At 41.1% G+C, this 27,566-nt stretch overlaps 1 protein-coding gene across 2 annotated transcripts in view; it reads right to left on the bottom strand.

Annotated features, from left to right (window-relative positions):
* The window catches only part of SLAIN1 (SLAIN motif family member 1), a 71,642-nt gene that overhangs the window by 32,230 nt on the left and 11,846 nt on the right, over window positions 1-27,566 (bottom strand). Inside the window, exon 3 of one of the 2 annotated variants that reach the window (XM_067563278.1) lies at window positions 1,038-1,187. The exons of the other annotated variant lie outside the window; for it this stretch is intronic. Within the exon in view, the coding sequence (XP_067419379.1) occupies window positions 1,038-1,187 (150 nt within the window). The remainder of the gene's footprint in view (window positions 1-1,037; window positions 1,188-27,566) is intronic. 2 annotated transcript variants of the gene reach the window in all.

Raw genomic sequence — 27,566 nt, 5'->3', positions numbered from 1 at the left:
ACATTTGAATTTATACTTATTTACACACTTGCTTGACCAGTTTCCTCAGAGGAAACTATTACATGGACTATGAAGGTCAGAGGAGGAAAAAAAACCCCAAAAGAGCTTACAGTAGCAGGTTTAGAAGATAGTATGGCTAGAGGGGAGGGTACTGCAGCAGAAGAGGTGCCTGAATCCATTCTCTTTACTTTAACAAGCGTCTTGGCCACCCACAGGATATCTGCATATAGCTGCACAGCAACAGGATGGGCTATTGTCTCTTACTGTAACCACAGGTGTTAGTTATTTTTCTAGGGCTCACTCATGGTTCTCTTGTGCCCAGTCATTAAGAGCAAGAATATGAGGTCAATCTCTGAAAGGTATCCTGTTTCCATTCAGCGTAAAGAATTACTGCTCCCAGTCCCCTTCTGACAATGACCAAGCCCCACAGCTTGGCTCTCTGCACTACCTGTACCCTGATTTGGGGGATCTTAGAGAAGAAGAGCAGTGCACATCAATATGCCCTTCTAGTGTTAATCTCTTTGGACTGCAGATGTCACCACCTACCAATAACATGTTAAATGTCTCATTCCAAGAGGATTATCTCCTTCACCCCCACACTGCAGCAGAGGAAGCTGTGAATAAGACTCCTTATCCCTGCACCAAAAAGGACTTGCCACTTATTTCTTTGGCCACTTGGAAATGAAGTTATGTCCCTCCCAAGATCCTCTTCCCCAACCACCCACAACTGTAAGGAGGTGACAAGTGGGGACAAATCTTTTTGTCAAGTAAATCTTTTCTAGTTATAGGGAGACTTTACTTACGATGAAGAAAGCCACCTTCCCATAACTCACTGTGTAGCATAGAAGATGAACTCCACTAGATGGTCATTTTATAATTAAATTAAATTTTAAGCCTAAAATTCTTGAACTGTCCCCATTAGCGGATACTTTATACATCCTAGACACATACAGTGTATTGCTGTTAAAGAACAGAGAGATTAGATTTAGTAAAACAATTCTGTAAGCATCATAAATCACTAAAAAGTTAAGCATTACCTGGCCTCTCAGGTGTTAGTATTGCTTTGTTGGAGGTTTTAGAGAAGCTGGGAATATTAAAGCCATTGCTATATGGGGTGAGTCTTGCAACAGGACTATAGGGAAAAGCCAAGGAAACAGGTGTAGAGAAGAGGCTCCGCCATCGGCTAGCTGTTATGGATGTAGAAAAGAACGATTTTAGGTTATAAATAGAATATTGTTTTATGGGGGGGTGGGAGGGGAAATCACTCTATTTTGTTGATTTAAGGTTCGAGGAAAATGTTGTCTGAAGTTCAGCAGCAAATCAGAGAATTAGCAGAACATCTATAATAGGATTGTGACTTTTGTAGATTTTTTTTTAAAACAAATGTATCCCATTTTAAAATTTTCTAATATACCATTTTTAATCTATATTTAGCCTATCATATATGTCAACACAAAGCCACTGTAGTTAATAAAGCAACTCCAATTTACTGAAGAATTTTTGGTGTTTCGGAAAGAGGTTGCTTCTGGTCATGCAACTGAGCTATCAGCTGAGAGTTCAGATACAGAATAGTAAACCAGACTCACCCATCAAGTGTTAAAAACAACTGTAATCCCTTTTCAAGCTTTTAAGCTACTTGTCATACATTTTTTCTTCCCTTTACTGTATTAAAATCCTGGTTACATAAGCATGACAAATTTTTTTTTTTGAGGATCAAACAAATTATAAAACAGGCCACCTATTTGTCTGTAAATTTCTTAAAGATTGCAAGGCGTCTGGTCTGCTCAGCAACATCAGCAGGAGCTCACAATAGGCAAAGGGGCTTATTCAATACACTTAAAAAAAAATAAATAAAAAAAAAAAAACTAATTCAGGAAAATTGAATAAATTGGTTTGGGGCAGGGTTTTTTGTTTGGTTGGTGTTTTGGAGTTTTGTGAGTTTGTTTTATTTTAAAGGTATATCCTTTAACAGTAAAATAAAGACTATCTAAATGATCTTAAGAAAGTAGATTCTGCAACTAATTATGTTACACAATAGGCACAAAAAATTTTTAAAGAAAAATGTGTAAATAGCAATGAAGAATCAATCACTCAGAAGCAAGCTGGCACCTCTCTGCAGTTTTCTCCCAAAGCCGCATGGTAGGGGGAAGGGAGGCACTACCTCGATCATATGCCTTTTGAGATTTCACAATCCTCTGCCTATTGTGGCTCTACCAGACCCACTGAGAAAAAGGAACTTTTGACAGTTAGAAGATCTGATATACACCTTTGATCTATATTGTTTAAAGTCTTTTTTACACACCCACCTCTTATTCTTGATAGCACCACGCTGCAGAAAACTATTTTGCAGGGCAGACAAGCATATGATGAATGATGAAATACCATTTCCCCCTCCTCAGCACATCCAATGTGGATGGTTCATGGGGTGGGTAGAACATGTACCAACATGAGGGATTTTTAGTCCCCCGCCTCAATTCTACAGGTGCAAGTGCCTAGTCAGCTGCAGGGCCCAAGCATAATTTTTTCAGGCCCGGTACAAACTTGTAACGTGCCCCCCCCCCCCCCCCCCCCCCCCACATACCACAATCGCTCATCCCACACATACAATCTCATGACCTGGGCTGGGTGTACCTTTTCCCCCCTGCATCTGGGAGCCCTGGCCAGCTGTCCAAAAAAAATTCCTCTTATTCTTTCCCCCTCATCCTGGTTTCCCCATCTCCCATCAAAGGGCATTCTTGAGCCATGCAAGGAATAGGCAACCTTTTCCACAACCCACTGGGGCCAGTACTGAACTACTTGCCCTAAGGCTGCTCTTGCACAGAAGAGAGGCAGCACTGCTAGGGAGAAAAAAGGAACAGCTCATTACCAGGAACGGAACAAAGTAGTCTGGCACAGAGGTGAAGGATTTGCAATGCCCAAGAGTCCCTCCCTTAGTGAGGAAAGCTAGACTGAAGAAAAATCAGGGCATAATAATACAAAATGGAATCCTGTCTCCCTTCCCTCCTTAAGAATTATTGCTATCCTCTCCCTTTTGCAAGATTATACACTTCCTCCGCCCCTCAAAAGAAAATAATAAAGAAATAAAGCTCTGAGGTGCAATGGCAGTGTCACGAACAGAACATTGCACAGTGCGTACCAACATTATTCCTAGCTCTAGCCAGGCTAGTGCTATCAGTCCTTAGCATTAGTTCCTGAAACCCACCAATTTCACTCAAAAGGAGTTAAAATATGCAGTTAGTCTTAAAGAAAAGGCACAAGGCAACTGTACCTGTAATTTTTAAACCTTCCCTAACATTTAGTACCTCTAGTTAAAAGTAATCATTCAACAGCAAAGGATTATATTAATAATTCTTGTGATTCTATTTCCTTGCCAAACAAAAGATGCTGTTTTGTAAGAGTTTGAACATTTGCCAGGCCAATTAGCTGCCAGCATGTTCTCACCCGCAGATGCGGTCAACAATACAGCACAAATAAACAGCATTCATTACTTTGTACAATAACTATTGTGAACAGGCCCACCAGCACAACGCTACAGTTATTGTGACTCTGAGGGTAGAACTCACACTAAGAACACAATTAGTATTTATGGCAAAAAAAGAAGATTCCACATTACTCTTTCAGTATGTGAACTGAGGAAAAGCTGGGAGGGGGAACAAATATATTTTAGAGGAAGACGGGTCAAAAAAAGTTGTTTGTTTTGGAAGCTTTAAGCACCACATGCTAAAAAATAATTTTACAGCCTTTAAACTTCACTAGTGTTATATGTTTATTTAGTAAGTGCCACTGTTTAGAATCAAATTTACAAAAAGTTTTCATTACAGTTGAGTAAAAAAAATAAAATCAAAACAAAGCACACCCAATAAATGATTTCCACAGTACTCACAAGACAATAGAGCAAGATTTAGAGAACTTATACACCAAGTTAAAGTTATAAACAGATGGGCTGGAGGAAGGGGTTATCTATGTGTGAGAAAATATATTAAATTAATATAAAAATTTATAAACTCACAAAAAGCCTGGAATAAGTAATGATTTTACCCTAGACTGATTCTGAGGCTGCACTGATTATCATAATAAAAAGCCACTACAGTTAGCAAGGATTTGCACCTCATTAACTGTTTCCAATAGGCAGTCTCTCACCCCCAGATGATGAAATAAAATGTTAAATATGGAAATGAAGAATGCTTATGTCCTGAACTGTTGCCAACTCTCATTATTTTATCATGAGTCTCCAACTATATTTGGTGTTTTTCTTAAAGTCCCAGCTCCTGGAGCAAAGTGATTATGTGAGAAGCTCAGCTTCCATTTTAAAAAATGAAAGCAAGTTTTCAGTCTTCATGGTTATGGAGAAAAGCTTTAAAACATGACCATAAAGGTTCAGAAGATGTGCTGCTGATGGATGAAGCTGTTTGCATGACACCCAGAGATTAAAGGAGTTAAAAGTACTGTATTAAATAAGAATCTCAGATGGCCTCAAACAACAAAGTTCAAATCAAACTGGAATTTACAAATTCTTTGGATCTGAGGTTTTGGTCTTGGCCTATATTTAGCAAACGGACAACTATTACAGTACTATGTCTATACCATTGATTGTATAGGTATACATTATTGTAAAGTCTTCCATAAAAAGGATTTATCAAAAAATCTAAATATATAATCATGCAGTCAAAGACTTCCTGTAAAAACCTTCCCAAGCAAATGAGTCCCTCATTTTTGCTTGGAGAATAAAAACCGAGCACCACCAAAAGTTTTAAAGAAACAGGTAGGTAAAAACATCTTTACACAACTTTTCTGAAGACCTTTAAGATGCTAAAATGAACTTTTGTAACAAACATCAAACACAAAATGAAAAGCTATAGATACATAATTTTCTGCCACATTTACTCCTGCTAGCAAACAGCATTCGGTAAGAACTGAGGCAACACCTCAACCATGAAAACTGTATGTGAGCAGGGACAGTAGACTTGGGGCCAGATCCACCACTGTGATACTCTAGTTTTATGTAGATGGAAATCAGTGGAGTTACACTGGTATAACAAACACAGTGGTAAATCAGATCCATAATACTGTCTCTTTAATGAGCAGGAACACCAAGTTCACTCGGGATATCAGGATGTCCAAAATTCTGAAACAAGCATAAACATGTCAGTTTGGTTTCAGCATCATCTATTTATCATAATTCCCTTATTTTAAAACTGCATGAACAATTTATTTGTTGGTTTGGCAGAATGTTGTTAGCATGGAAATTTACAATGCAATACAATGCAGATTTCCTTTCACCCTAAATGACATGAGCAAAACAAACAAGAACTCTCTTACGATTGTGATTGGATACACAAACCCTGCATCAAAGAGGAAGGGGCTAAAGAGCTACTTTGGGCCCAGGCAGTCGCACCCTGCCACAACTGCAAAGCATGAGGAGGCACTCAAAAGGAGACCAGACCAGCTCAGGACAGACAGCAAGTGGCCAATGGAGGTGAATGGATCTATGCTCTTAAGGTCCTTAAAGGGAGCACTGCGGGAGGTCCAGCTGCCAGAAATCTCTGCCTATTGTGACTCTACCAGACCTCCTGAGAAAAAGGACTCCTGACACTGAGAAGATCTGAGATTTATCTTTGATTTACATTATTTAATGTTTTTGCTTTTCCCTGTGGAAGAACAGGTCAGGTAGGAAATGATCCAGAGAAGCAGCAGTTTAGCACCTTTGGGTACAAACTTTAGCCATCTGCTATAGGGCCCTGGATTGGAACCTCATAGAGAGAGTGGGCCCAGGTTCTCCTCCCAACCCCTAGGGGCTGCAAAGGGCTGCAAATCTACCCTGAGAATCTGGACAGGAAAAGGCCCTTGAAACCACGGTGTAGAGTCTTTCAGATATGGAGTGTGAGGACGCCTGGGAACTCTGATCATAGGACTATCCTGTGCTGGACTCTTTTGTTGGAGTAAGGCACTATGTGACTTGGTTTAAGGGCTGAGCCTCTGGAACTAGCATCCCACCAGTGAGGATTGAACCTGACAGCTGGGGAGCATCTAACGACAGTCCCATCATCTCACCATGCCCAGATGCAAAGGGACACACTGGCAGTGAGTTGCCTACTACAGTGATACAGAAAAAAACAAATATTAAAATAAGCCACAAAACATTGTGTTATGCTACTGGCTGGGTGTGATGAAATTACATTTTTATTTTTGGCTAGTTTGCTTATTCTCCCACTTTGTTAAAGTTTTATATAAGATCTAGGGCCAGATTTGCAAAAATTGATTTACTTTCTGGTGCAAATTTAAAGGCTATCGACATTACCATGAATCAGGCTCCGCCAGTGAGCAAATTCAGAGAAATGCATATCTTCTGGGTTGAGGATCACACAGGGTCTTACATGTGTCTCACATGACAGTGAGCTTGAGGCAGCAGTGCACATGCCCTGAGGTGGAAACTTAGGTGACTCGGGAACTTTTACAGCAAAAATTTAGAGGCCAAGTAAGTTTAGGCAGCAGTCAAGCAGTGAGTTTTGTGAATCTCAGTGCTACCTAAATCTGTGTCACGTCTACATCACAAGCTTTGGTCGATGCAAGTTAAGTCAGCATAAAGCCACTACAGTCAGAACATCACTTGTGTACGTGCCTACTTCCCTCCTGCCAGCGTTGCACATGCTCGCCAGGAGTGCCTGTGTTAACACACAGTGCGCGGTGCACCATCCCAGTCTGCAACTTGCCATAATCCAAAGCATGGTCTTCTGGGAAATTTGGGCAGTGCAGAGTGGGGCAGAAACAAATCGTACAGGGGTGACAGGAAGGGAGAGGTCAAGTTCCCATCATGCAACCTTCTCCATCCCATAATGCCAACCCCTGCCCATTGTTTTCACTCTTTTTTAGTAAAACCCTACAAAAACCACACAACACTTGTTACTGTCTGCCATACCTGACAGAAGTGTGGAGCTCTCAGAACTCTACCTATTTCATGAGCATTCACACTCTGGAAGCTTGCAAAACCAGATTGCTCCCAGTCAGTGGGAAATCATTTTGGAGTTGGTAAATCCACAGCGAGGATCATGATCATGCAAGAATCCAGGACCATTAATCACCTCCTGATATGTAAGACTGTGACTCTCAGCCTTGTGCAGGACATAGTCGATGGATCTGCAGCAATGGGGTGCCAAAACTGCGGTGAGGCAATAGGCAGCAGGACTACCATCCCTAGTTTGGTACCAACCTAACTTGCCACAGGGTACCTCAACAGAAAGGACTACCTTTCTGTGGTTATGCAAACATCAGTGGATCACTGGGGATACGTCACTGACAAAAGTGTTGGATGATCAGGGAAGGTGCATGATGCTCATATGCTTAAGAACACAGGACTGTTCAGAAAACTACAAGCAGGGACATTCTTTCCCAACTGGCAGATTTCCTTTGGAAATGTTGAAATGCCAATATCGATCCTAGCGGATCCAGCCTACTACTTGCTCATGAAGCTATACACTCGCCACATCGGCAGCACCAAGGAAAGATTCATCTAACAGCTCAGCAGGTGCAGAATGACAGCTGAATGTGCGTTTGGTAAAGAGACAGGACACGGGCATTATTTACTCATAAGACAGAATCTCTGAGAAAAATATCCCAATGGTTATAGCTGCCTGTTGTGTCCTACATAACATCTGTGAGGGAGAGGTGGGCGTTGGAGTGGAGGATGGAGGTCAAGTGGCTGCCAGCTGAGTTTGAAAAGCCGGACACTAGGGCTATTAGAAGAGCTCAGTGTGGAGCTATGGGGCTGAGGGAAGCCTTGAAGGAGCACTTTAACAATCAGCCACAGTAATACAGTGCGATGGACTGTGCTCCATCGGGCCCCTTAAGTTTTAGGGGCTATTAGGACCAGTGTACGTTTCTGATTATAAATAACACTGTTTGTTAATGCACCTATTCATTCTGCAGTGCTTGCTGTACCTTTATAATGATTAGACTGTGTTTGTCACTGATCCCATGAGTTCTGTTGCCCTATACAACGACAAGTGCTTTCAGTAACACTAGGCGTTCTATAGCATATGCTGTGAAATAAAGATAAATTATGTGCCCAAAAACAGTTTTTTTATTGCATACCAAAACGAGCGCATAGAAACCATGTGCGATTAAAAAATAAATACAATTGAAACTTCAGAAATAAACAAGGCAAAAGAACATTCATGTCCATTTTGGCTACACGTACACAAACCATCACTCTCAGAGGTCAGTTTATGTTAAACTGTGGCAGTCCTTATTGTCCCCTGGCGTGGAATGGGGTAGAATTAGAGACGCAGGAGCCCCTGATGTCACATCAACTGTTACGGATGGCGTGGCGTGTAGGCAAGTATTAAAATGGAGTTCTCCATTGACTGCAACGGGAGGTGAGCCTGTGCTTGTTGAATCTGGAGGTGCACAAGAGTTTACAGCACCTGTTTGCTGCTGGAGAAGCCCAATTACATCCTGTGGCATCTCCCTCTCCTTTTCCTGCTGGACTTCTCCCCCATACGGTCTGAAATATTCACCCTCGAGGCCCTCTGTTGCATCACTGGATAGCAGGATCTCACTGAACGTGTCTTCCCGGGTCCTCTTCTTTCTCCTCCTAATCTGGCACAGGCATCCCACAAGTATGGAGGGAAGACCCCTCCAGGCCTCAACAGCATCAGCTACCGATAAAATAAATGGGTTACCTAGGGAGGTGGTGGAATTAAGGCCTGGCTTGACAAAGCCCTGGCTGGGAGGATTTAGCTGGGATTGATCCTACTTTAAGCAGGGGATTGGACTAGATGACCTCCTGCACTTCTCCAGCACTGCCTTAAGGCTGTCCTACTTGGGATTTCCTACCACTCCTCTATTGTCCACAGATAGCAATCTGTACAGGAAAGCAGGAAGGGGATCAGTTCACCTCCAGTCACCCCTTGGTGGTCAGGCAGTGCATGGCAGCTCTCTCCCTCTTGGGGCAGCAACTGCCTCCTCTTGTGCCTTGGCCCTCCAGCCAGGTCAGTTCTAAGTTTCTCCTCTTCAGGGGTACTCCATAAACAAAACAAAAAAACGGGAATTAACACAAATAAACTGAGTCCACATGACAAAGAGGTGGCAATGCCTCCCTCTCAGGTGTATCTGAAACAGGTCCTCCCTTTCTTCAGGGAGGGACTTTTGGGCAAGTATTGTAGGAAAAGATCCTACTTTCCCTCAGCTCTTCACTCAGGAGCTGAGTTGCAGGTCTGCCCCCTTCCCTCATCTGCTCCCAAGTGAGCTGTTCTGTTTCCTTTTAACTTCATCTGCAGCCTGTGCCTCTCTTGTAGGTGTGGTAGGGGCGGGGCTGACTGGGCCCAGAGCAGCTCCTTAACCCCTTGTTGCCCACTATGGGGTTTGTATACCCCATCACACATGGGTAGATGCCACCGCTGTTGCTGCTACATATAATGCTACTTTTGTTTACTCCAAAGCTGCAGCTTGTACTCAAGAGGCTCATTCATATTCACAGCTACATTGCACTGCACAGGTAGCAAATAGGAGATATATCAGTGCTGGAATATCCAGCATCAGGGCTCCAGTCTGCAGGAAATCATTTCCTGTTTGAACACCTTTAATGTGAACGCTATGAGTTCATAATTAGAATTTTTGTATTTAAATATAAGCAACAATGAACCCAGACAACACTTCAAGTTAACAAGCACAGTACAGTTTTGTTTTTCTTATATATCATACTTCAGGATACAAATCTTGGGATGTCAGTTTGTGTGCTGCGAGCTCACTGTTTTGCCTAATAAAACACGTCAAATACTTGTTACATGCATTTAATATTACCATCTGTAAAAGAGCAATTTCCTCCATGTAAATATCCTTATAAACGAATGTACAGCTTAGCTGTTGTGAAAATTATTAGATATTATTTCTCAATAATGTCTATTTGTCTATATTTCAGTGACCCCATGGTAATATAATATCTGACAGAATATTGCAATGCAGCCCATTTTACAACCATTTGGTATTGGGGAAACTACCCCTTTTGCCACAATACTCTATGTCTAACAAAAGATGTATCTACATAGTAAACCTTGAACCAAGAATTTTTCTCCTACCCTGTCTAGCATTATGATAAACCAAACAAATTAGTTGTCAACCTGTGGAATATATCACGTTATGAATACCCAGTGTCACCTCCACACCTCAGCAATGAATTTGGAAATTAAGTTCTGGGGAGGGAGATAAAACTATATTAAACATGTATGTTGAGTCTCAGTTCTGGATACTTTGTTTCTGTATTTGAGTCAGAGAAAAAAAGCTCTCTCTTTTTTTCTATTTCTAATGATATTGTGTTCCAGAGAACTGTGTTGTTATAATCTATCACAGTGCTTCTCACACTATGGAACAGTGTCTTTCCTGTGGAGATCGGGACAGCCATGTGATATGCAACTCTGGCCAGGTGGAAGAGAATAGATTGCATGGGGTTCATTTTGTTGGGGAGGGCCTACGGGAGAATTGATTGTGAGAAGAATTGGATTTGTGTGTGTTCAGAGAGTATAGATTTGGTGGGAGGGAGGGAATGGATTTGGAGGAAGGATACTGCATGATCACAAATTGGAGTTTGATTGGACAAGGAGTTAATCTGCAAGATGATGTTTCTACCAGAAGTCGGTCCACACTATGAAAGGTTCAGGAACAACTGGAATAACTAAGTGAGATTTTTTTGTTTTTTTTAAAAAGTCTTTCTAGGCCATAGAATGTTATGTAGATGGAATAATGGCAGTAGGCAGGTGTCCATCATTTTTTTTCCTCTCTCTTTTTTAAAAGGAAGTGTCTCTATATACATTCTTGCCTACTTCAGTAAGAGCTTATCCCTCCTTGCCATAGGGCTTGCTGAAAAAGGAAGACCAGCAAATCCTGTGGCACTGCATGTGAGAGTGCTGGAGGGGCAGATTTCATGTCAACCTCCAATCTCTTCAGGTGAAACACTCTTTCCGCTAAGGGAATTGTTGCAGTAAAATTCCCAGCATATGCCCACCCCTCGCACCCCCACCCACTTGGTGCTAACAGTAAAACCATGACCTGACCTTATTAGGCTGCAGCTGTTGTTGTCAGCATTTAGTTGTTATGCTGCCACCCCCCCCCCCGCATAAGAAAATCACCTACGCACCCCAGTGCCTATGTTGTTCTCAGATAGCCCGTTATCGGTGGGCAACAAAGCTATGTATCCCGTGCCATAACAGCTCTACCCAAGGCCACAGGCCTCATCATAGTCTGGCACATACTAATGTATATCCCTCCCCCAATCCAAAGCTACCAAACTTGCAACGCATTCCCTAGTATAAAAAGGGGTACGCCCCATGCCCAAATTGAGAAAGCGTTCGCCAGCCTGATCACCTGGACCGCCCCGCTTCTCCCGTCCCCATACTCTGAACGCGAATCGTGAAAGCCGGCCCGTACCGAATGATATGCTACGACTCCTTCTCTGTTCCTAGTGGTGAGATATAAAAAGTAACTGCTTTGCCTGTTTCTCTGCCTGCTTTATATGATAATTATTTAAGCTACGTATTAAGTATTACAGCGTGTACCCCATATTCCTTAATAAAATTTTGTTGTATTATCCAACTGACTGATTATTGACTCTGGGGGATCCATAACCTGTCGTGACAGGTATGTCTTCACTGCACAGTTAACGCAAGCTATCACCCAGGTTTTAACCCCGACCCCTCCATCTTTCTGCCTTCCACACAGAAAAACCTCTGATGGGGGTTTGGAGGTACTTTAAGCCTGGGCTAGCTTACCTGGCTGGAGGTATGGGTTAGAGCCTGAGCTCCGCTTGAACTCAAGCTGGAAGCCATCCACTTTGCAGTGAGGATACAGGCTAAATAACTCGAGTCCTGATAGTCCTCCAATATCTTCCCACAGTTCCCCCTGAAGGACAGACAAGTCCTGCCACAATTAACACAACTGGCTGGGAAATGATCCTAGAGAATCTGAGTACAAAAAACCCAGGAAATATGCCATCCAGACACAGAAACAGTGAGGAGAAAGTCATGCAGGTAAGAATTTGCTGTGGGGATGCTTGCACCCAGGCTAGGCAAACCAAGTGCTCAGACCTGGGTAGCAATCACCCAGGTTAACTGTGCAGTGTAGACATACCCTTAGGGCTGAAACCTTCTGGAATGTGCTCAGTCAGAGCCATAGTTTCCCTGGACTTTGCCTCAATAAAATGACTATTTTCAGTTCCCCCAAGGTGAAACACAGCGATTTACTGACACTGGTACAACTTCAGAAAGCAATGCACAGCTCTGTGATAATGACAAGACAATCTCTGGGCATCTAGGTTGTCCTTGCAAAATCTTTCTGGAACAAAACCACTGGCTTTGGCATCAGGACCCAGAGTGTTTAAATCAGCCAAAGAAACAGTTTTAAGAGCTACAATGATGGCAATTTGTCTGTAGTAGCCTTTTCCATAGTTTTGGCAACATTATTTATCATCCCCTCAGAAACAGCTGCCTTGTGATCTCCAGCATCTTCATATTTTTTTCAGCGTGCTAGTTTTAGAGTTATCACTGCCACCAGTACTTCTTTTCCCATTCATTGTGTATACACTGTAGCCCAGGGCTTCTCAAACTTTTTTTGCTGGGACCCCCTTTGAATATATTTCAGGCTGTGATGACCCCTCCCATGCCATGCCACTCTCACTGGCATGCACAGGGGCTGACAGCTCGCAACCCCCCACATTATAACCTTGCAGGCCCCTGAGGGGTCACAAACCCCAGTTTGAGAACCCCTGCTGTAGTACATATCATTGCTTTTGCACTGTAACGCAATCATAAGTAGTCACAAAGCCATCGAGTTGGGGAAGTCCTTTCTGTAGCAGCTTTAATCATGGGTGTTGAATGGATAGCAGGAGAAGTCAGAAGCGGCATAACTAGCAGTCTCAACATGTGGGCTACTGGAGTACTAGGAATTCCCCAGGTACATAAATTCTAACCACCATATTAGCCAGGGGAAAAATAGCCCTATACAGGCTACAGGTTATCTTTTCTCCCCAAAACTTTTGTCAGAAAGAAAGTTTATAAGGAGACTTGTTAAGCTTCAAAGTTATGACTGACTCTTGTATAACAAGAGTACATAGACTGGAGGACAGTGTTGGGTATACTACAGTAAGGCTACAGTAGACTAATGCTCTTTTCCAAGCAAACAATTTTCACTTATTCCATAGGACAGAAAACAGCACCCACTTTAAATTGCAAATGAAATGTATATCATAACCCTTTTCTAATCCCTTTCCAAAATAATTTTGGCAACCTTTTCCCCCTCCTCAGAAAATTAAGTTTCTCTTTTTAAAGCTCTTTGGTTTTGTAATTGGCATGGGGATTTTATTTTCAGTATTCACTGTTCCTCCCAACCTGGATTTCGTTTTGTTTAAAACAGCATGAATTAATTCTCTGTCCTCTGCCCTCCCTTCCCCCGGCTTTTTTTTTTTTTTTAATGCGCAAAATTAGGTTGTTGTATTTATTTTAGGATAATAAATGTGTGTCCATCCAAGGTTCTAGAAACATGCACATAAAAAATAACAAATCTCACTGTGATGAAAGTGGGGTGCTTGATAATTAATACCGACTGGTATTTCAATGCAGTTCATGTATCTGACTTCTGAGAGAGTGTGTTAGTCTCAGAGGGAAGCAGAAAATTTCAACACACTCCTCCACAGGTACATACAGTCATAAGACCAGTGATCACAAGCCATTAATGCTGAATGGGTCTAACTGCTCCAACAATAGAACAATCCTCACAGGGGCATGCTCTCAGATGGCCTGCCTGGCTGATTAAGAAAAACTAGTCTCGTACAAAAAGTCATTGCACCTGGGCTTTGTAACAAAAACCATGGTTGATATATAGTAATGGGCCTAGACATACACAGTGATGGGGGTGGGGATTTAGAGGAAACAGACAGAGTCTTTGGGACTTAAACTGAAACCAGGCTGGCTCTGAAGAGCTCCTTGGCTTCCTAAAAGAATAGAAGATACAAGGTAGGGCAGGTAATATTTTTTATTGGCTCAACTTGGCTCTGTGATACTCAAAAGCTTGTCTCTTCCACCAACCAAAGTTGGTTAAATAAAAGATATTACCTCCCCTGCCTTCTCTCCCCCATATACTGGCACCAGCACAGCTACAACAATACTTCAAATAGAAGTTGGTACTGTTCTGCACTTCTTGTACCTTAAGAGGGCAGCCCGTCTAACTTGGCTGGTAGTGAAGCATAAGTTTAGATGAGACTAAATATGTGTAGGGGTTGTTTGTTCTCTAATGCTTTGTTCCAACTGCTAAATAAAAAAGTCTTTGTTTTAAGAAGGCTGCTGGTCACTATATCACTAGTCACAGGCTACTGAAAGGAAGAAACGCAGATGCCTGAAACTCATTGGGCCAGCAGGGTGATAAGAGGTTGGCTCTAGCATCTGCTATATAGTCCCAGTCTTAAGAGTGGAAGAATCACATTATTCCACTCCGAGACAGGAAAGAGAAGAGGCCCAAGATCTGAACTGGGTGAAGTAGGCAGGTCTTATACCCTTTAGGCGTTAGGCTAGTACCAACTCTGACCAAGTTAAAAGAGGTATAAATGTTCTCCCAGGGAAACACCACAAATTAAAGCACCACGGCAGCAGGAAGCTTAATGTCCTGTTGTTTTGTACTCTCAGCCTCACCCCTTCCCCTGCAGGTGAAAGCCTCCTTGCACACCCAGAGGGAACTGTGTCACAAGGAAGGTTGACAGTGAAGATGTGCAAGTGATCATGTGCGCATCTCAGCCAAGAGGTTGCCTTTCCTCATCTCTATAAGCTCTACAAACATTAGCACTAGTAGCTTTAGCAGTGCTAATATCATTACTTCCTCTGCTAATCTTAACTGCATTGCTACCACTACTATTGCTATGGGTAACCAAACCTGCTTTCCCCCATAAACACGAGAGAGATGGGAGACAGCACAGGATCTAGAGCTCAAGGTAAAATTCCTGCATTATAGAATGGACCCCCAATATAGTACTGTAGGCAGGTGGACTGCCCATCCTTCTCTTAATATATTCACATACTGCACCTAACCCAAACTTACCCCTTTGCTGGGATTTAGTTTTCCTGGTAATTCCAATAATAAAATATCAAATCTCAGCATAAGCTTTGTCCCCAAGCATAGCTGTCCCTACTACTTCCCTGCAGGTCAGCCCCAAGTTCCCTCCACCTCCAAGAGACACACCCCAACCACAAGAGCTAGCTGCCCTTATGGTTTAACAGTAATTACCCAGCGTCTTTATGCCGGAGTCAAGTCCCTGACATCACAAGAGCCCTGAATACTCTATGCAGGATTTTGGAGTCTGCCACCCTGTTTCTCACATGATTTATTTCTCTACACAACATTTAATGTCTCTGCTGAACCAAACTGCAAGAGTTAGAAGTTAAACTCAAATCCAGGTTAACATACAGCAATGCCCTATGGTGCCCTCAGGGCTCCTGGGCTAAATATAACTGGTGTCACAGTAAAGCACTTACGAAAAAAATCTTAACACTCTCTCATAAGGATCAAACTGGGAAATGTGCATAAAATGCAAAACCGCTCTAGAAATATCAGAAATAAAAGATACTGTAAAATGTGATTTTCATACTACTAAACATTAAACAGTGAAAAATCATGAAAGCCTAGAATAAAGAAAGGTCTTGACAGCTAAAAGGACCACTACATTTAGTGAGAATGTATTTGAAATACCAGCAAGTACAAACAGATTTTGCTCTCTCTCACACACACACACTCTCCTCCCCTCCCCCCAGCCTTGAGTCTCAGGCACCCTTTTCAAGTCAATAAGTAGGGATCTGTTAACATTTATGGAAAGAAGGATAAGAGTATATCAGAGGGATGAGATATGGCATTATCCTGATGTGTACTGTAGCAATGCCCAGAAGCAATAGTCCCATCGTATTAGACACTGCATAAAACATATAACAAAGACAGTCCCGCACCGAAGAGCACACAATCTAATCATGTGACAGATGAGAGGCAGAGATAAACAGCTGGGGAGAACAGCATAACCACGAGATTGTTAGACCGTCACATTGAGCAGTGGTCCCAGCACACCAGCTGCTGAACATGGTCAGTTCTTTTGTAGGCATCATGCATTTGACAAAGTTACAATAGCATATTAATGTGGCTGCTGTCCAGCTCCTGAAGTATATCAATATGGTTAATGCACTGCTGCTAAGTCCTCTAACTCCAGTGACATTTGCTGAGATAAAAGCCACTCTGCAGTTTATTTCAAAGGGTAGAGTCCCTTTTAAAAGTTACCACCACCAGAGTCTTTCTAGTCATTTCTAATATTACTAGAGATGGCCTTGAACTACAAACTTTATAGATTTATACACTCCAAGGCCAGAAGGAACCATTGTGATCACTGACCTCCTGTTTAACACAGTCCATAGAGATTCCCAAAATAATTCCTAAATAATATCTTTTAGAAAAACATTTTATCTTGATTTAAAAGTTGCTAATGATGGAGAATCCACCAGGACCCTTGGTAAGTTGTTCCAATAGTTTTCAACCTTTTTTCATTTGCAGACCCCTAAAAATTTTCAAATAGAAGTGCAGCCCCCTTTGAAAATCTACCACAGGTTGAAAACCACTGCAATAGTTAATTACTCTCACTGTTAAAAAATTTACACCTTATTTCCGGTCTGAATTTATCTATCTTCAACTTCTGCTGACTAGACCTTGTTACACCTTTTTCTGTTAGACTGAAAAGCTATTATATAATCAAATATTTGTTCCCCAGGTAGGTACTTATAGACTGTAATCAAGTCACCCCTTAATCTTCTCTTTGTTAAGCATTTCTAATCCTCCTTTAATCATTTTTTGTGGCTCTTCTCTGAACCCGCTCCAATTTATTGGCATCCTTCTTGAATTGTGGATATTAGAACTGGATTCACTATGCCAGCAGGGGTCACGCCAGTGCCAAATATAGAGGGAAATAATTTTACTCCTACTTGAGATTCCCCTGTTCATGCATCCAAGGATTGCTAATACCACAGCGTTGCACTAGGAGCGCATATTCAGCTGATTATCCACCTTGACCCCAAAATCTTTTTCAGTCACTGCTTCTCAGGATAGAGTCCCCATCCTGTAATTATAGCCTATAACTGTCTGTTCCTAGAGGTATATATTTACTTTTAGCTGTATTAAAACACACATTGTTTGCTTGCATCCAGGTTATCAAGCAAGCCAGATAGCACTGTACCTGTGATTGGTCTACTTCATTATTTACCACTCCCCCAATATTTGTCTCATCTGTAATCTTTATCAGTGATAATTTTATATTTTCTTCCAGGTCATTGATAAAAATGTTAAATTGTGAGTGCAGAGAGGATTTACTAGTATTCCACAATAGTCTGAGTTGGCTGATGGAAATAGTAGGATTTTATCTTAGGTCAAATTCACAAATATGCACATACACACACATGTGCATACATTCCAAATACTTCTAAAAATTAAAAATTAGCATGTTTCAATCATGCACCAAAGATTTGTTGATTTAGGAGTTTTGGCAGTCCCTACCCCAAACACCTTTAAAATCTAACAGCAATTTACAATAAAGATCTTTGTCATAACTGAACCTACAGTCAATGTTTTTCAAGACAGATTTTAAAAAGAAATAAGCTACTATTACTCTTCAAAGTCTATTAGCATACTAAAAATAAATCAGGGCAAGATGTTTTGTTTTATTTTCTTCTGTGCTCAAACTTCAACAACATGATACAGGCATGGTATAATATTACAGTTTTCAGTAAGCAAGCCATATCTTTCCTTTTTGTAATCTGAAAAAAACCACTACATTTCTAAAAAAAAGAAAAAATATACATACATCTATACACATTGCCTTGTATCAAATGCTGATACCCAAAAAATCTTGAAAGCCATATGCCAATGTACTAATAATTTAAGAGCTTCTTACTAAAACCAGGACTGAATAATTAGCACAAATTGCAACTTCCCCTTCAAAAACTCTTAAAATGCTTTCCATTAAAATTCCCAGTCAGAGAAATTGCAGCAGGTTTCTCCATCAATATTCTAACTCCCTCAAGTGAAGGCACCCTATAGCATGCAATAGCAGACAGACACATACTGACACCTTTGAATTTGCATAACGAACACGACACACATCCAAGGACAACATGCTTCCAGCCAAACACAGAGTAAATTGCTCAATAGCACTATCTGGCTCTGATAAATGGACGTGTAGAGATGGGTGCCATAGCTCACGCAGTCTCACTAATTTTATTGCCAAAGGCCATAAAACACATTGACCAAAAGAGGTTACAGCACAGAACCAAAAAAAACCAAAAAAACCCTAAACTAACCCTACAAGAGAGAGCTCAGGGGACAAACAAGCAATCACTCAATGCTATCCTTCGGCACTTATCAAAGAAAGGATTGAACTACTGAAGAGCAACGCCATTTACCTCAGTTAGGGTCTGTAAACACATCAACAATTTCTCATTGCCAAAGGCAGCTGATAGATCTAGAAAAATCTGCACAGACATGTGACTATTTTCTTACCAGAAAGAAATCATCTAACAATACAACCAGCATAGTCTCTGTACCATAACAAGGCTAAAGCAGGATTGAAAGGAGCCATGGAAATCTGAAAAAAGTTTGTACTGCCAGGGTTGCTTCAACACAACTGTTTCCAAACCCTTCTCCCAAAAAAGAGAAACTCAAGACAAAGTTGATAATTGACAAGATCATCCATGTTGACAGAGGATATCTTGTGCCAAGGTGAAGAACTCACTTTGATGGTACAAAAACTGCAAGACAATTCTTTTGTGTTCAAGCCCCAAATGACATTTAAAATGCTTAGTGTCATAGGGTGTGTTGCTATTTGGCACCCTCTCCTGACTTAGCGAGGTGCTGCAGGCACTCCCAGCCTTGGTTTCTCTTCTCCTGGGGCTTCTTAAGAACTCAGTCCAAAAGAATGCAAGACAAAATGTCACTGTGCGGGAGTTCTATTTTTATCAAATCCAAAATAAACTTGAAATGAGGTCTCTCCCCTCGGGCTCAGAGGTTGCAAATTCTGTCATGAGAATCATGGATTCTGCTTTTTAAAAAAATCCATCACTTGATATTTTGGAATTTTTTCACATCACTGAGTGGATGATCACTGCCAAAACAATGTCACATCAGAACTTTGAGTGCTGACAAGTTAAATTCTAGGCTGCATGAAAGACTAATAGAGAGCAGGAACACAACACTTTCCACTACACAAAGGACTGGTCAAATGAACTCTAGGAAAGCTTTAATTCCTCTAGAGATGGTAAAAATCTCATCCATCCTGAGTTAGCTTTTGTAAATGCAGTCAAACTACTATGTTCAAGTCTCTTCACTTATCACAGCACGCCCTTTTTGCCAGCTCTATGTCCATGACTTTTCTTTTTAAAAAAAAAGAAAAAGAAAGATGATAAAACAGCCCTCAATCAACCTCTAAATCTGCCTAGATATAGCTTTAAGTTTTTTACAGCAAAGCCTTTAAAACAAATTTTTTATTTCTTTATCTCAAGTTATTTCAATTACTACAGTTTCTAAACTGTAATAGCTTCTCTGTTCTGCACAAAGTTATGCTAAAGTACTTCAGTGTTATTGTTAACATTCTAAAAGTTCTATAGTACTCTAATAATTCAAATCATAGTTCCACTGTGGCACTATTTAGCAACCCATTACAAAATACCAAGGTTCTATCAAGGATTGGAGAAGCATGTGGAGTACTAACAGTAGTTCAAGAGTACCATGAAAGGCTAGCAGAAAGGCAGAGATAAACAGATTAGGAAGACATCAGTAGAAGGGCAAAATAATGAAAAAGTGAACAAATAGTTAAATCATCAACCCAACATCCTACTTCTATGACTGTACAAAGGAGAGCATAACTTCAGGCAAAAGCAGGGCTAGTTATGCAAAGTAAGGTGGAGGGAAATCTTCTGCAGCTACAAAAGGTAATTAAAACCCCTACTGTCACAAGAACAAGAATTAACTGATCAGATTCCCCAGTGTATTCTGCCTGCTTTGAACTACTCTGGTGTTGCGAGTCAGATATAACTCAGCCTGGTCAACTAGGTTTACAGATGCCTTACACTCCTGGAGTGGTCAAGGTGGCCTGAGTGTACCAGTGAATCTGGTCCAGTGTCTTTTTTAATGTGGCTTTGCACAACCTTTCATCATGTTAAAAAAAAAATAAGATCTAAGGCCTGGCCTAACACTTACCTTAAAATTTGACAGCAGTCAATGAGAGTTAGGCAAGCTATGCAGAGTAGCTTGAGTAACTCCCGTCAACTTCTTAACTTTCATTGTGTGCAGCGTCTTCACTGTGCTGCTTCGACGGGAACTACGACACAGCGCTACACCACTTCAGGGGGTGGTTTTAACAATTCAGTCTTCACTGACCGCTCAATCAATCCGGATAGATTGATCTGACAGCAGCAAATTTGCCGCCATCCGTGAAGATATACCCTAAATATCAGCTCAGTATCAAAGAAAGACAGTCATCTGGAGCATATTAGATTTCTGCAGCCTCCCACAGCAAAACGCCCAAAAACAGATTCCAGTAACATTTCTCAAGCGTCAACTTTTGATTTCTTATGGATGTTTAAAACAAGCATCAATTTAATCATTAAAATTGCCTCCAACTGTCTGTCATAGCAGGAATCATGTGGGTTTCTTTTTCAAAAAGCAATTTTTGTATCACAGGTGTATTTACACTAACTCCTCCCACTCAGTCATCTCAAAAGTGTCAAGCTTTTAATCCAGGTGTTTAATTATGATGTATGTTAAAGAGAGCCACATTTTCAACAGACATAAAAAAAGTCATCAACAAAGAGAAAGTTTAAAGTAAATATTTCCACTGTAAAATGTGTTTTATAAATTAAAATATTTATAACTATTTTTCATTCTAAAGTAAAATTAAGAAAATTACAGTTGAGCGATGCATAAAAAAATGAATGAGCTATAGGAAAAAAAGATACCAAGAAGCTTGATTTTAAAAATTTCCTATATCTTCATCAGTTGCACTGATGCACCCTTCTTGTTTTGCTGACTTTGTAAGCCAGTCTCAATATACTCTCATCGAAAAATATTCAGTATGAGAAGTTATGGACAAGAAATTTTCACAAAACTTAACATTGTAGTTAAAAAAGTAGTTTCATTTGGAATAGCAGGCACAGTAAACTTTCACACCAAACAACTTTTAAAGAATTTACTGTAGCTTTGAAAGAATCACATTGTTTTTAGGGCTCAATTTAACAATATCTGTACAGATGCCAAGGTTAACCCAAATTTCTTATGGGAAACTAATGTTTCCATGCCCTCTGGCAGCAGGAAAGTGACAGATGTTTTGGATCTCGATCACTTGGTAAGCTGGATGCAAGCAAACAACATGGATTTAATATGGCCAAATGCAAAGTCATACATCTATCAACAAATGGCACACTAGATGGTGAACCATATCCTGGAATGCAGTGACTCTGAAAAGGACTTAAGGGTCACAGTGGACAACTAACTGAACATGAGCTCCCAGTGAAATACTATAAACAAAACGTTGCAAAAAATGCAAGCCTTGGACATGTATATAGGGGTATACAGAGTCAGAGTAAGGAGATATGGTGTCCAGTTCTGATGTCTGCATCTCAAAAAAGGATACTGGAAAAATTAAAGAGTTCAGAGAAGAGCTACAACGATTTAAAGATTGGTAAAATGCTAGCATTGTGTCAGCGAGTAAAGAAAATTAAAGGAGTGTTCCCCACCCACATAAGCTATATGAAGTCCAGTTTCAGAAGGAACCATACCAACTAAATGATTTCTCATGCAAAGGATGAGCCATCAAATGCATTTGTCTCCTTTAATACAAATCAGCTTTATTTGTTTTCTCTCTCTACAAAAGAGATTTGTGTATTTTGGAAACCAAAGTTACGGTTTCTGCTACACTGCATAACAACATCTTGCCTGTAATCCTAGACAGGATAATTGATATGTTTTTATTGCTGGATAGAAATTTCTATTTTAAACACTTAAAAAAACATGCCTCTAAGTAGAATACAAAGGATAGAGCTTTTTCACATAAGCATGCAAAACAGCTTCAATACTTGCTTGTAAAAATCTATAGCATTTGTGAAAACTCCAAGAACTGACTGGAATTACGCACATGCAGTAAATGGGTCTCCCAAATTAATGAAGTCTAATAAGAGACAACTCAAATGTTTGAAAACATGCCGTGTGCCTGGAGAGCAAGACCTTGCACTTATGTAAAGAAAGTACTACAGGACCAATTCTGCAAGATGTGGAGAGCCTCTGCAAGGGGCAGAGTACCAGTTCTGGTGTTGATAGGAATTGAGGGCACTCAGGATGTCTCAGTATCAGACCCAAAGTAACTGCATCAGTCTTGCAACTTCTTCAAGTGCTTCCAGATTTTCACAAACTATACTCCTTGTTTTCTTTATGATGGAAACAACCATCTTGACAACTGCATGCTTCAACACGCTACTGTTCATAATCTGAAAACATTTTACGCAGGATTCCAATCCCCATCACATATGAAAAATATGCATGATAAAACTGCATTAAATCTCATTAATCAATTCCGGAGTTCCATAAAGTTTTACACCTCGATGTCTCAAAGAACATCAATTAAATCTATATGAAAATCAAAATGGTTTGCAATTCAAAATAGCTTTGCTTCTGTTCAAGCATGTAAAACACAACTGTCGTGCATTTCCAATATTTTCTCCTCTTTTCTGCTGTCAAAGAGCTACTATATCATTAAACTGTTTAATAGCTCTCAAAGATTGCCTTGTATTTTCAAGAGTCAAAATTATATGAAGTGCTGAATGTGTTTTCCCATAACTGTGAAGTAGAGATAATAGTGAGAGGAGGGGCAGAATGTGGGCTGTTTCTGTAGTGGCAGGAAGTTTGAGGAACGGGATGCTGGAAAGTTGGCATCCCTACTAGATTATGGTTGTGGTACATTGTCTGTGGTTGCACTAGTGGTGGTCCACTGTCTGGTCATGCTAGTGTTAAAGTATGCATGTCTCTAGATGGAGGAGTAGAGAATACATACTGTTAGATGGCTTAATTTTTCTTAGCCTATGCTGACAGTAGAAAAGGGAGAAGGCTATGCAGATACAGAGGCAGCAGTTGCAGTGACCCAAGCAGTGGAGGAGACAATGAAGATGACTGGATGTGGGAGCTGCGGGATGTACATGATCCTGGAGGGGGTACCTCAAAAGAGCTTTGTTTGTATGAAATGCCACCAAATAGAGCTGATGGAAGAGAAGATCGGAGGCTTGGAAATGCAGGTGGAAACTCTGGTTGAGTTTAGAAGAGGATTTGGGCAGATGATGAAGCAAAGGCATGATGAGGCTAAAGGGAAAAGCCCAGACCTGCAGATGGAAGCAGGACCAAAGAACTCTTAGGGGAGACTGCTGGGTGAGGAAAGTGGCCAGGGGAAGCATGTGACTATGAGAGCCAGTCGGAGGAAAAGACGGGCTAGTGACGGAGAAACAGAGTTCAAGAACAGGTTTGCAGAGCTGTAAAATGAAGAAGGGGCATAGCAAGCGGTAACTGAAGGTGGGAGGCCAAGGAAGAAGAGAAGAGCAGCTAATCCTATACAAAGAGTGGATGAGCCAACGGAAATACCACCAAATAAGATCCCCAGGAGGATCCAGGATGGGTTGCAGAAGATTGCCAGGGAGAACAGAAGACAACAGGACTTGCAGCCAGAAAGACCAGGGGATAGGCTGTAGAATCGTACCATCAACAGGAAAAGGCAGGTCTATGTGACTGGGGACTCCCTATGGAGAAGAACAGTCAGGCCAGAACTGATCTGGAGAACAGAAGGGTGTGCTGTCTGTCTGGTGCTAGTATATGAGATGTGGACCTGAGGCTGAAGAGGATCCTAGCGGGAGCAGGAAAGAATCCGCTGATTGTCCTTCATGTGGGAACAAATGATACAACTAGATTCTCACTGGAATGTATCAAAGGAGACTATGCCAGGCTGGGGAAGACTCTTAAGGAAATCAAGGCTCAGATGATCATCAGTGGGATTCTGGCCTGTCCCTAGAGGCGGACAAAAAAGGCGTGAGAAGATTATGATGATCAACAGATGGCTCAGGCAGTGGTGCTATAAGGAGGACTTTGGGATGTATCGTCACTGGGAGGCATTCATGGACAGAGAATTGTTCTCTTAGGATGGACTTCACCTGAATAGGGAGGGAAATAGACTTCTAGGATGGAGGTTGGCACAACTTATTATGAGAGCTTTAAACTAGGAGTTTGAGGGAGATGGTTGGGAGATGCCTGAGTAATCTCCATGTCTGATTTTAAGGTTGAGAGGGAGAAAAATTAAATAAGAAAGGTTATGGCAGTGGATAGGAGAATGGACATTAAGAGGAAGGGTGGTAGAGGTACCAGTCTAATAGACGATACTGGCAGTAGAATGACTGCTGAATTGTGAAAGGAGTGTGAGCAAAGCCAAACAGCAAAAATTAAGATGTTTGTACACCAATGCAAGGAGCCTGGGTAACAAAATGGAGGAACTAGAACTATTGGTGCAGGAAGTGAAAACAGATATTATAGGGATAACAGAAACCTGGTGGAATAGTAGTCATGACTGGAGTACAGGTATTGAAGGCTATGTGCTGTTTAGGAAAGACAGAAATAAAGGCAAAGGTGGTGGAGTAGCATTGTATATCAATGATGACATAGACTGAAAAGAAATTAGAAGTGATGCAAGGGATAAGACAGTGTCTGTCTGGGCAAAAATCACATTGGGGAAGAAAGCTACTAGAGCTTCCCCAGGGATAGTGCTTGGGGTGTGCTACAGACCACCAGGATACGACTTGGATATGGATAGAGACCTCCTTAATGTTTTTACTGAAGTAAATACTACCAGGAAGTGTGAGATTATGGGAGACTAATTTCCCAGATATAGACCGGAAGACTAGTTCTAGTAATAATAATAGGGCCCAGATTTTCCTGGATGTGATAGATGACATATTCCTTCACCAGGTGGTTGCTGAACCAACAAGAGGGGATGCCATTTTGGATTTGATATTGGTGAGTAGTGAGGACCTCGTAGAAGAACTGGTTGTAGGGGACAACCTTGGTTTGAGCGACCATGAGCTAATTCAGTTCAAACTAAATGGAAGGATAAACAAAAATAGATCTGGGATTTTATGGTCTTTGACTTCAAAAGGGCTAACTTTAAAAATTAAGGGAATTAGTTAGGGAAATGGGATGGACTGAAGAACTCATGGATCTAAAGGCAGAGGAGGCTTGGAATTAGTTCCTGCAACTTTCACTTAAAGTATCGTAAGCCTGCATCCCAAGAAAGGGGAAAAAATTCATAGACAAGAGTTGTAGACCAAGCTGGATAAGTAAGCATCTCAGATAGGTGATTAAGAGAAAGCAGAAAGCCTACAAGGAGTGGAAGATGGGAGGGATCAGCAAGGAAAGCTACCTCTTGGAGTCAGAACATGTAGTGTTAAAGTGAGAAATGCCAAAAGCCAAGTAGAGTTGGACCTTGAAAAGGGAATTAAAACCAATAGTAAAAGGTTCTACGGCCATATAAATAGGAAAAAACAAAGAAAGAAGAAGTGGGACCGCTAAGTACTGAGGATGAAGTGCAGGTTAAGGATAATCTAGGCATGGCCCAATATCTAAACAAATACTTTCCCTCAGTTTTTAATGAGGCTAATGAAGAGCTTAGAGATAGTGGCAGGGGGGATAATGGGATTGGGGATATGGAGGTAGAAATTATCACATCCGATGTAGAAGCCAAACTCAAACTGCTTAATGGGACTAAATCAGGGGGCCCGGATAATCTTCATCCAAGAATATTAAAGGAACTGACACGTGAAATTGCAAGCCCATTAGCAAGGATTTTTAATGAATCTGTAAACTCAGGGGCTGTACCATATGACTGGAGAATTACTAACAGAGCTCCTATTTTTAAGAAAGGGAAAAAAAGTGATCCGAGTAATTACAGGCCTGGCAGTTTGACCTCAGTAGTGTGCAAGGTGTTGGAAAATGTTTTGAAAGAGAAAGTGGTTAAGGACATCAAGGTTACCGATAATTGGGACAGCATACAACATGGTTTTACAAAAAGTAGATCGTGCCAATCCAACCTGATCTCCTTTTTTGAGAAGATAACAGATTTTTTAGACAAAGGGAATGCAGTGGATCTAATTTACCCAGATTTCAGTAATGATACAGTTCCACATGGGGAATTATTAGTTAAATTGGAAAAGATGGGGATAACACAAAAATCGGAAGGTGGATAAGGAACTGGTTAAAGGGGAGACTACAACGGGTCTGACTGAAAGGTGAACTGTCAGGCTGGAGTGTTGAAAGTATACAGCTCATCCTAGATTAGTTCTCTTTTTACGAAATGTTGCTTCAGCTGTTTAAAAACAATAGAGTCCAATCTTGGTTCTATTGAAGTCAGTTGTAGAAGTTTTGCCACTGCCCACAGTCTTCTTTTGCAGTCTGTTTTTGAATGATAGAAACAGTTTTGTGTAATATAATGAATAATGTGCCTCCAAACTAAAAAATACTGTCTGTATGTGATCTTTTGAAGGGAAGGCATATTGTGACACTGAAACAACTATTCAGGAGCTTGTCTCCAATGGTTTATTCTCTCTCCAGAACCTCTCAATTAAATTATAGCCGTTATGTGCATAAATATAGTAAACACTATGTTGTGTGTCAGCTGAGGTTGACCTGAACATAATATACCTAGGACAAGGCTTCAGAAACAAAGAAATTAGACTGATAGACTATAAAGTCAGAAGGGACCATTATGATCATCTAGCCTGACCTCCTGCACAACGCAGGCCACAGAAATTCACCCACCCAGCTCCTGTAAAAGACCCCCAACCTAAGAATGAGTTACTGAAGTCCTCAAATCATGGTTTAAAGACTTTAAGGTACAGAGAATCCACCAGCAAGTGACCCATTCCCAGTGCTCCAGAGGAAGGTGAAAAACCCCCAGGGCCTCTGCCAATCTGCCGTGCGGGAAAATTCCTTCCCAACCCCAAATATGGCGATCAGCTAAACCCTAAGCATGTGGGCAAGACTCACGAGCCACACACCCAGAAAGAATTCTCTGTAGTAACTCAGAATCCACCCTGTCTAAGATCCCATCACAGGCCATTGAGCATATTTACTGCTAGTAGTCAAAGATCAGTCAATTGTCAAATTAAGCTACCCCATCATACCATCCCCTACATAAACTTATCAAACACATTCTTGAATCCAGCTAGCTTTCTTGCCCCGACTGCTCTCCTTGGAAGGCTGTTCCAAAACTTCATTCCTCTGATGGTTAGAGTCTAATTTCAAGTCTAAATTTCCTGATGGCCAGTTTATATCCATTTGTTCTTGTGTCCACATTGGTGCTGAACTTAAATAACTCCTCTCCCTCTCTGGTATTTACCCCTCTGATGTATTTATAGAAAACAATTATATCTCCCCTCAGCCTTCTTTTGGTTAGGCGAAACAAGTCAAGTTTTTTGAGTCTCCTCCCATAA

This window comes from Emydura macquarii, unplaced genomic scaffold, assembly GCF_026122565.2.
Source record: "Emydura macquarii macquarii isolate MOO-44397 ecotype Brisbane River unplaced genomic scaffold, CSIRO-AGI_Emac_v2 contig_2473, whole genome shotgun sequence".
NCBI lineage: Eukaryota > Metazoa > Chordata > Testudines > Chelidae > Emydura > Emydura macquarii.
The sequence above is the reverse complement of the archived record's forward strand: the minus strand, read 5'-3'. Positions and strand labels throughout refer to the sequence as shown.